Here is a 10,335-nt window from a genome sequence, read left to right as displayed (position 1 = left end):
GATATGTGATAGACATGATCAGAAAATCAGACTGGGGAAGGTATGTTCTTTGCTTTTCAAGGGCTAAACTAAGAAATTGGCAGTGGAGGAGAGGAAAGGAAGAATTCAAGCAATAAGGAGGCAGAATCTGGATAATGTGGTAATTGATGGAATGTAGGAACTTGAATTTATTTGGGTGGATGTAGTGCCATAATTAAGCACACATAAAGTTTACTGATTCTGTGGGTCAGTGATAAGTTCAGTCTGGGGGATTTTAAACAATCTGTAGGTATCCAAGTGAAGATCCTGACAGACTAAAATAACTAGCAGGGTGGTGATGAAGGATACTCTGAGCATACAGTCATCAAACAGGGTAAATGGAGGAAGTAGAACCAGTAGGAGCTAAGAGGAAACAACAGCCAAAAGAAAAATGAAAAACAGAAGGAAAAATTAGAAGATGGTGGCACAGAAGTAAAAGAATTTTGTGTAGGGTAAGAATAGTTAATATTTTCAAATGCTTTGGGGGGTTAAAGTAAGATAAAAATAGAAAATGACCTTTGGCTTTGGTTATTGATAACCTGTTAAATATTAGTAGGCTGGAGAGTGAAAAAGGACTTAGTATCTTGACTGAGAAAGACATTTAGAAAGATAACTAGAGGGAGATTGGGTTGAGAGAGTATATCTATCAGAAGAGCTTTTTGGCTACAATACTAGAAAGCCCAGTTGACAATCCTTACAAGCAAACAGGGATTTTTTTTCCTCACATAACAAATCTGGAAGTAGGCTGGCATTGTTTCAAAGACAAAATTAATTCAATGCCTTGAGTTTCATGGCTTTTCCATCAGGGTTATATGATGGCTGTTCTGCTTCAAGTAAAACATCTGCATTCAAGGCAGGAAGAAAGGGTATGGGAAGCACCAGCAACATCTGTGCCTTTTGTCAGGTTTTCCCAGAAGCCCCTCAGCAGACTTCGGCTTACATTTCATTGACCACAGCTGTGTTATATGGAGGCCAGTTGCAAAGGAGGCTGAGAAAATACTCTTCCAGCCTCCAAAGTGGAGGTAGGCAAAGAAAAGGAGATTGGAGAAAAGTGTTGATTTAGCCAATGAACAGTCTGCCAAGAGTGGGTTTACATGATCACTGAAAAGAAGAGGTATGGGAGAGTCAAAGGTGCAGAAAGGAGGGGATGGGCAGCTCAAAGTGGGAAAACAAGATTGGGGCAGAGGTAGAAGCTATAGAAATGTTTTTCAACCTTTTTCAAAAGGAAGGAAACTTTTCACTGGGAGAGGTGGGAATCAAGAAATGATGGGTGCAGAAGATGTTTGTGGGTGACAATGGAGGAGGTTCACTATGGATGCTGAATCCTTGGGCAGTTCAGTCTCTTTGGGCTATGTGACCTCTACAGTCTAACTCTTAGAACAAAGACAAAGGGGGACTGAAACACTAACCTGTATCCTCTGAAACTCAGATCTTTAATATTTGTCCCTTACATATAGTTTCCTCCTTTTCCCTTCACTTATTTCTTTTTCTAAAGGAGGCAGAGAAGAGATGAGTAGAAAATAGATGAAAATGATAAAGACAGCAGCAAAACAAAGGGTCAGAAGAAGGCACGGGACAAGGGGGAGAGGAAAAATGAAGTGTATTGAAACCTAAGATGGATGCACTAGTTCAAAACGTGGTAAAATATTAACTTTTAGAGGAAGCAGCTGGAGAAATGGGTCAGCCAAATGGAGGTCTCGCTACTTTTTCAGGAGTTTTGGAAGTCTTAGGCCCTCAGTCATGCTGGGCAGCCAGTAAGGAGGACAGCCTTTGGTCCTCTCCTCTATCATCAGGGGCAGGCTCCCGGTTCCACTTACTGGGCATGAGAGCTTGGGCAAGACACTTAACATCTCCATGCTTCACTTATTTGCTAGTAGTGCAAACTCCATAGCTTTGGATTACATTAGATACTGATGTAAAGTGCCCAACATATTGAGAACATAGTTCTCAATAAATGTATTATTATCATCCTCATATACCTGAAAACAAAATAACATTCAGACTCCTTAGCATGGCATCAAGAAAATTATCTTAGAATCACTAGACTCAAAACAAATGCCTTGTAGAAAGGTTATATAACTGTGGGAGGCTGTCCCTCCCTGGGTCGGTTGTAACAGCCTCCTAACTAGTTTCCCTGTATTTGCGTTCTAGCCTCACCACAGTCTCTTCTCCCTACAGCTGACCAGAGATTCTTTCAAAATGTGCTCAGCCACATCACTCTTGCACAGACTCCTATGGCTTCCCATCACACATAGAACAAATCCAAAGGTCTTGGATGGACTTCAAGGTCTCTAGTACCCTTCAAACTACCTCTCCAACTCTCCCTTGTTCACTCTACGCCCTCTCCAGTCCCGTTAGCCTTGCAAACCCTCAGGCCCACCAAGCACACTTCTGTCTCTGGACATCGCTGTCCCCTCCCCCTTGGACGGCTCTTCCCCAGATAGTCACATGGTTTCCTCTCTCGCGGTATTCACATCTCTGCTCAAATGTTACTTCCTCAAAGAGAATTTCCCAAGACACTACTTAAAATAATCCCAGTCCCCACCCCACTGTCACAGGTTCACTGCGTCGTCACTACCTAGTAAGTATTTTTCTGTTTTATTGACTACTTCCTCTCGACTCCAACCTGCGTTAAGTGCAGGCTTTCGCTGCTCTTTCCCCAGCCCCTAGAACAGTGCCTGACGCACAAGTGCTCCAGAAGTGTCAAGAGGATGGAACCTTCCATAAAGCCCCAAACAAGATCCTGTGGTGTCACACAAGTCACTGACACTGCTTCCTAAGAGGTGGCCGACAGTTTCCCAAATGACAAACCCCAGGTCACATTTTTGGCGCCGTTTAATTCACCACCGACAACGTTAAAACCTCCTCTTTCCATCCCGAGCTCGGTGGAAAAGCGTATTCAAAGGCAACGAAATATCTGCAATGGGATTTTCTATCCATCACCTCATCCCTGCCCGCCCCCACAGACATAACCCCCACCCCGGCGTCCGACACCGTCTCCTCGGCCTCTGGCTCCTTCCTTCCCCGACGAGTCGCTGACACCCAGGTCGGCTCTACCTCCTCGGCGTTTCTCCCGCGCTACCGCCCGGGTCCCAGCCACCGTCCAAGGCAGCCGGCCCGCATCCCGCCTGCCGCCCCTACCGCGCCCCGGCCCGGTCCCCGGGGCGCAGTCCCGCCGCCACTTCAAGTCGTCTCCTCGCGGTCCTCCTCCAGGAGGGCGACTTTGCGGCTCCTCACCTCCTACTCCATCCTTGGGGACCGTCCCCGACCCTCTCCCCGAGACCGACCTACTTTAGCCCGTCGTCAACTTCTCGCTGTCTTTACGTTCCAGCGCGTTATTTCAGAGCTGAAGCGGACGCTGACTAGAACAGAACCAAAGTCGCACGAGCAGGGTAGCGCAACAGGGAATAGCTGCGCTAAGGAACCGTGACGCCCCCGCCGTGGCCCCTGGGAAATGTAGTTTCAGCTCTGAAAGCTGCCAGTCGTGGCGTTGAAGGGCGAGGCCGTGTCTGCGCAAGCGCGCAATATCACTTTCTGCGCTGGCCGCCGCTTCGCCCTCTGGGAAGTGGAGTCTGGGAATTCAGAAGATAGCAGCCCTCTGACTTGCGGGTGTTCGGCTCCGCAGCTCCCCGGGCAACGCGCAAGCGCAGTTCCGACCCGGGCTGCCAACTCCAGCTCATTGTGTTCCGCCTGCGATGTGGCGGTTGCGGTTTCTCGCCACGGGCAGTGGCTCTTCAAAGGGCAATCCGGTGGTGACTAGGCACGGTGGCCAAAGCCGCGTCGGAGAGCGGGCGCGGCTGGGGGCGGGTGGGGGGAGGGAGATGGCGGTGTTCGGGGCCGGGGGGAAAGGGCGGAGGGAAGGCCGAGTAGGTACGGGTCGTAGTCCCTTCTGGAGGACGCCGATCTGATGCCCTAAAAAACTTACCGGGACGTACGGCTGAGGTTTGATCCTAAGAGGAAAAGGGAGGATGGCCAGGAGTGGGCTCTTGGTTTTAGAGTCCGAGTCTGCAAGTGCATGTACAGTAGGATGCAGTTAGGGCCTCTGCGTGGGTCTCGGAGCCGACTCCAGGAAGCCCATTCTACCTGCAGGGGTGGATGACCCCAGGGTGTTTCGGAGCCCTGTCTGCGAACTCTCCGAGGCCGGGGCAGCCGCAACAGCGGCTCCTTGGGAGCCGGAGGGTGGGTTGTATGAAAGAGATTCCTAGCCGCCTACCCCCCCCCAACCCCCCCCCCCCCCCCCCGCCACACAAATACACTGCTTCTCGCCCACCTTTGGCTCTTTGTCACCCAGACTGGGTCCCTGAAGGGGAGAGGCCTGAGGTCAGAGAGAAGGACTTGGCCTGAGAGGCCTTGACATGGAGATCCAGCCTTCTTACCTTGCCTTTTGCGGCAATCCTTCACTCCCCTCCCAGGATTAGGCAACCTTCCGGGCAGGAGAGAAACTTCTGTTGAGACCTCTCAGGGCGAAGGCCAGAGGGTGGGTAGAAAGATTGAAATCTGGAGGGTGACGGGTGCTTTCTGCAGGGAACAGCCAATGTATTTAAGATACGGGAGGGAAAATGTGGAGGATTTGATCCAGATGCTGACGGAAGGCGTCGGGGCGGGTAATGGCTGCATGGGAAGGGATTCCCTTTGCAGCAGAGGCCAGCATAAGTATCCTCAGAAGGAGAGAATTGAGAGCTAATAGAGACTAAGAATCTACTGCTTCAGGGTAACAGAATTCCTAGGATGTGAATGCTCCCAGCCTTACTCAGGACTGCGGTGTGATCTCTTTTAACCCAGTTTTCCTCATAACAGGTGTGTAGAAATTTCTCGCTTAAGTCCCACTCTGCCAGTCCCTAAAAGGGCTTATCAGAGAAGGAATGGCTGTCAGGCGCCTGCCAACCATGGTCCAGGTGAGTGGGGAGTTGCTCTGGGGTTCCCCCCCTGAATTGCCTTAAAAGTTTTTTTTTTTTTTTAATTTTTTTTAAATGTTTATTTATTTTTGAGACAGAGAGAGACAGAGCATGAGCAGGGAAGGGGCAGAGAGAGAGGGAGACACAGAATCCCAAGCAGGCTCCAGGCTCTGAGCTGTCAGCACAGAGCCCGACGTGGGGCTCGAACTCACCAACTGTGAGATCATGACCTGAGCTGAAGTTGGACACTCAACCGACTGAGCCACCCAGGCACCCCTTAAAAGTTTTTAATGTAGAGGTTTGAAGAGTATGGGCTTGTTTTTTGTTGTTGGTTTGTTTGTTTGTTTTACCCTGACCAGGACCTTTTCTCTTAATCCAGTCTCAGATGGAGGCCTGACCTTGTTGCCCTTTTTTCCCTGGCCCCCATGTTGGGCTCATCCAAATGGGTGAGGGAGCTAAGTCACTTGTTCAAGTTCACATTAATGACACACCCTGTAATCTGTACTCTTTCCACTAGCAAGGAAGAGTAGGGGTCCAAATGGGTTTTTTTTTTTATGTTTATTTATTTTTTGAGAGAGAGCATGCCAGGGAGGAGCAGAGAGAGAGGGAGAAAAATCCCAAATAGGCGCCACACTGTCAGTGCAGAGCCAGATGTGGGGCTCGAACCCACAAACTGTGAAATCATCACGTGAGCCAAAACCAAGAGTCAGACACTTAACCCACTGAGCCACCCAGGCTCCCCGGGGTCCAAAGTGGTTTTAAAGGTAGTACCTAACACAGGAGTTGAGTGAAGAGAGAAATTAGAACACTCTCTCGGGGAAGGGACTTACTCTTTTCTTTTTTAATGACATATGTTTTTTATGAAGTCATTCAAAAGATACATTTTCAATTTCAGTAAGTTACGAAAACACTTAGAGCAGGGCCAGACTTCTTAGAACAAGGATATGGACTCTACCACTTTGAAGGAGATAACCTTCATTTGAATGTATAAAATCTGTTGACTTTGGTAAAATCATTCTAATTCCCTCACATGTTTAAGCCTGTCCGGAGCTGGAATCCTTGGCAGAAAACACTGGAAGAGTTGAGCAGCTGGTTGAAGGTGCTGTGTTCAGTCCCGTCATGGCTCACTGGCTGTTCACCCTGCTCCTTCCTGTTTGACCTGTCCCTTAGCACCCCATCTCTGGTACCACTTTTTTCTTGAAGCCTATCTCTGTGGTGCCAATCCACTGTGATAATTCCCTTCCCTAACCCTTTCCTCAAATGCATTGTTGGTGTCACACAATTTATTTCGTATTTATAGGCTGCCTTAATTTGGTTGTCATTCAGTAGACCTGTATTAGGAATGTAAAATGTGCTGGGTATTATGTTATTATGACAGTGCTGAAAAAGTACACAGTGGTCCCTGACAAGTTGGTTCATGGGTTCAATCTAACAGGTGTGCAAAGCTCTGGGTACAGGTAATGAAAACTGAAGTCAGACTACCTTAAGCAAAGGCAGGCCTGTACTGGAAGGATACTGGGATTTCTCCCAAGTATTTCTCCACATGCAAGGAAACGACTGGACTTATTAGGCTATGGAGGTAGGGTCTACAATAATCAAAAAGTCCTTTCTCTGGGACCCTTGGCTTTCTTCTCAGGGCTTCTGTGTAACTCTTTCTCAGTGCACACCAGCTCTCTTGGCTTCTCAGCCAATAGTTTCTGAGGAAGGCGCTCTTTGTGATCAGAGGGGACAGGGTCATCTTGTCCAGAATGACTGTTTCTACGGGAACCGTGTATGTGCCTGGGGGTGAGCAGCTGAAGACAAGCAGGTGTTGGCTAAGCAACGTATAATAGGGGTTAGGTACATGGGCTGTGTTCTAGAAGACATGCCAGGAAGACAAGAGAGATGTAGAAATTGTCCATAGCTGCTCGGAGCGAACAGTCCAGAGGAGGAAGCCAAAAGTAAATGAAAACTCACAATAAAGCAGGACAGTGCTTTGCTGTGCCTGCACCAGTGATAAAGGGGTTGAAGAAGGCCATGCCCAGGAAGTAATGTGGAGGCTGAGCCTGAATAGGATTTGGTCGTGGGGTAGGGGTGGAGGCAGGGCTGGGCAAATTGAGGGAGATGGGAGAAAATGTTCATGTCAAAAGGGACAGCAAGAGGGTGCCTGGGTGGTTCAGTCAGCTGAGTGTCCTGACTTCAGCTCAGGTCATGATCTCACGATTTGTGAGCTTGAGCCCCACATTGGGCTCTGCACCTACAGCTTGGAGCCTGGAGCCTGCTTCGGTTTTCTCTCTTTCTCTCTCTCTCTCTCTCTCTCTCTCTCTCTCTCTCTCTCTCTCTCTCTTCTCCCTCTCTCTTTCCCTCTCCTTCCCTCCCTCTCCCCCCTCCCTCCTCCCCTGCCCTGCTTGTGCTCTGTCTTTCTCTCTCTCTGCCCCTCCCCCTGCTTGTGCGTGTACTCTCACTCTCACAAAAATAAACTTTAGAACTTTATTTAAAAAAAAAAGGGAACAGCAAGTCTGAAGTCTCAGTGCTGAGGAAGCATAGAAGCATATCTTCTTCACAGTATACATTTCTGCAAAGCAGGAAACAAAGTCTGGTAAAAGCCCAGCCCCTAGGAGCCCCTGAGGAAATGCTCATGTTGTCACAGAGCCCCAGCCTGCTCTATGCTAACGGTCCTGCAGACCTCAGCCAGCTCCTGGGGCCTGCCAGGCTCAGCATTTCTCAGAGAGCCATGGGAGAGGTAGCTGCAGGTCACCAGGGATGGGTTTGCTGTTACAGGAATCAGTGACCTTCAAGGACGTGGTCGTGCTCTTCACCCAGGACGAGTGGGCACAGCTGAGCCCCACTCAGAGGGCCCTGTACAGGGATGTGATGCTGGAGAACTACAGCAACCTGGTCTCGCTGGGTAAGCAGGGGCCTCCGAGGGCTTATCTTCACATTTAGGGATCTCTTGCGGACCCTTATAAACTCTTAAACTGTTTCCATCCAGAACACTGGACTGGGAGTGGGCTGATTGAGGATGTTATCTTCAGGGCACTGCATGCCTACCCCTGGTGTCCCAGGTACATGACTGTTTTGTTGGAGTCTAAGTGCAGATGCTTCAAAGGTGACTAGGTTGAATCCTCTCTCCCTTTCAACAGGGAGAAGGACATGGGACCAGATTGTGTTGGGCCCCAGCCATCTTTTCTTCCTCCTGGGAATTCATCTGTCCCCTGGCCTTCCTATTGGGTCACCTTTTCCAGGAAGTCCCCAGGACCAGATCTCCTTGCAATGATATTATCTCTGGTATGAACAGATGTGGTCTCTTTTTCCCCTCAAAAACAGGACTCTTAGGACCCCAACCAGATGTGTTGTCCCAGCTGGGAAAAGGAGAAGAGTGGATGCTGGAGGACACCTCAGCAGGCTTCTGTCTTGGTAAGAACCATGCACATGGGGGGCTTCAGGAGGAACTCAGCAAATATTCCAGGCCTGTGGACTGAGAAGCAACATCTTTTCCCTTCTTGTTCACCTCAGCATCTTGTTGCCCTATGGGCACATGGACCCTCCCATCTGTGAGTTTTCTTCTCTCCCTATTTGGCATAGATCAATAGCCTCCAGTTTGGAAAAAGTGTCCATTGTAATCTGGGCAGCTCCCTGCATGCCACACTCACATGTCCTTTTGTCTCGTTTAGCATCGAATGGTGAAGTCTGCTCACCGACATTTCTCCAGTGACGGTTACACGCAGCAGGGCATCTTCTGGTCATATGGGCCAGTTAACCAACTGCCTTCTGAGGCAGCTCTTCTAGCTAACCATTGCACACTTCTTCCACCGCCTTCATATCTGTGCACCCATGTGCACACATATTCAGCCAGTGTTTAATTATTCTCTGCTTTTTGCCAGCACCACACTGGGTCGTAAGCACCATGAGAGTGAAGCCGGGCTTGTATCACTCACTTGGCACTTAATAGGTGGCATAGACTTGTAGCCTTTGGATACAGAGAATATGACAATTAAGTGGTTTCTGCTTGTCTTACGGAGCCCTTTGGGTCTGGTAGCTTAAAAGCGGGAACAGGGGTGCCTCTCCTTGCTCCTGAATACTCTAGAGAGCATATTGCCTTATCCAAGACGTTACAACATTTCACTTTTAGCTAGCATTTTATAGGCTGGAAAATGTTCTTATTTATTGTATTTTTATTATTTTTATTTTTATTTTCATTTTTATTTTATTTTTTGGGGAGTGCCTGGGTGGCTCAGGCAGTTAAGCGTCCAACTTCGGCTCAGGTCATGATCTTGCAGTTCGTGAGTTCAGGCCCTGCGTCGGGCTCTGTGCTGACAGCTCAGATCCTGGAGTCTGCTTGGGATTCTGTGTCTCCCTCTCTGTCCTTCCCCCACTCGCGGTCTGTCTTTCTCTCAAATAAACTTAAGTAATAAAAATAAATTTTTTTAAGTTTATTTTCAGAGAGACAGAGACAGTGCAAGTTGGGGAGGGGCAGAGAGAGAGAGGCAGACAGAATCCCAAGCAGGCTCCGTACTGCCAGTGCAGAGCCTGACACAGGGCTCGATCCCACCAACCATGAGATCATGACCTGAGCTAAAGTTGAGATGCTTAACTGACTGAGCCACCCAAGTGCCCCTGGAAAATATTTTTTTTAAGCCTTTGTTACTGATTTATCACCCAGCAAAAAAGGCAGGGATTTATAGCCTACACTAAATAACTACACCTGAAATGTCTAGGACCCAGTCTATTATAGAATTTATATGTCTTAGCTCTAAAACTCAGTTGTCTAAAAAAAAAAAAAAATCATCTAAGTTACTCCAGTAGCATTCTGAATTTGTATGTTCTGTTATAACTAAGCTAAGGCATTTTTAATATTTCATTCTGTATTGTATAAGCAGTGTTCTAGCAAAATAAAAGGGGGTGGGGAATTAAAAGAAATTCATCCACTGTCCCACCACTCTGGCCTAACAACATCATCCATTCTTTATTCATCGTTACGACTAGTTCTTTATTGTACTTGCTAGGGGTGGGAGGGGATTAGGAATATGAAGGAGTTTCATGCCTAGAAGTCAGGTGTGGGTAATGATATGAAAAACCAGGTGGTCATGGGTCAGGCCCTCCCAAGTGCCTTTCCCAACCCTCTGGGTCTAGCACCTTGTGTTTCTGAATTGCCTGGACATCCCAAACCTGGAGCCGATTCATGGGGGATGACCAGTGGCTAGCCAGTCAGACATGGAAAGAAGTGTTATTTTATGTTTCCCAATAAAGTTTTATAGCTGTTCCTCTCATTATCTATTGAAGACATATTTTTACTTTTTAAAAATTTTTTTTTCAACTTTTTTTTTTTTTAATTTATTTTTGGGACAGAGAGAGACAGAGCATGAACGGGGGAGGGGCAGAGAGAGAGGGAGACACAGAATCGGAAACAGGCTCCAGGCTCTGAGCCATCAGCCCAGAGCCT

The 10,335-nt window shown here is 48.1% G+C and overlaps 1 protein-coding gene across 1 annotated transcript in view; it reads left to right on the top strand.

Moving 5' to 3' along the window:
* The first annotated feature begins 560 nt into the window (after positions 1-560).
* ZNF454 (zinc finger protein 454) overlaps positions 561-10,335 on the top strand; it is a 28,348-nt gene continuing 18,573 nt past the window's right edge. Inside the window, exons 1-4 of the mRNA XM_043585630.1 lie at positions 561-3,778; positions 4,816-4,913; positions 7,674-7,800; positions 8,220-8,309. Coding sequence (XP_043441565.1) covers positions 4,881-4,913; positions 7,674-7,800; positions 8,220-8,309 — 250 coding nt within the window. The 5' untranslated portion in view covers positions 561-3,778; positions 4,816-4,880. The remainder of the gene's footprint in view (positions 3,779-4,815; positions 4,914-7,673; positions 7,801-8,219; positions 8,310-10,335) is intronic.

The sequence above is a fragment of the Prionailurus bengalensis genome, chromosome A1 (assembly GCF_016509475.1).
Source record: "Prionailurus bengalensis isolate Pbe53 chromosome A1, Fcat_Pben_1.1_paternal_pri, whole genome shotgun sequence".
NCBI classification, from domain to species: Eukaryota; Metazoa; Chordata; class Mammalia; order Carnivora; family Felidae; genus Prionailurus; species Prionailurus bengalensis.
This window is presented reverse-complemented; position numbering and strand designations above follow the sequence as displayed.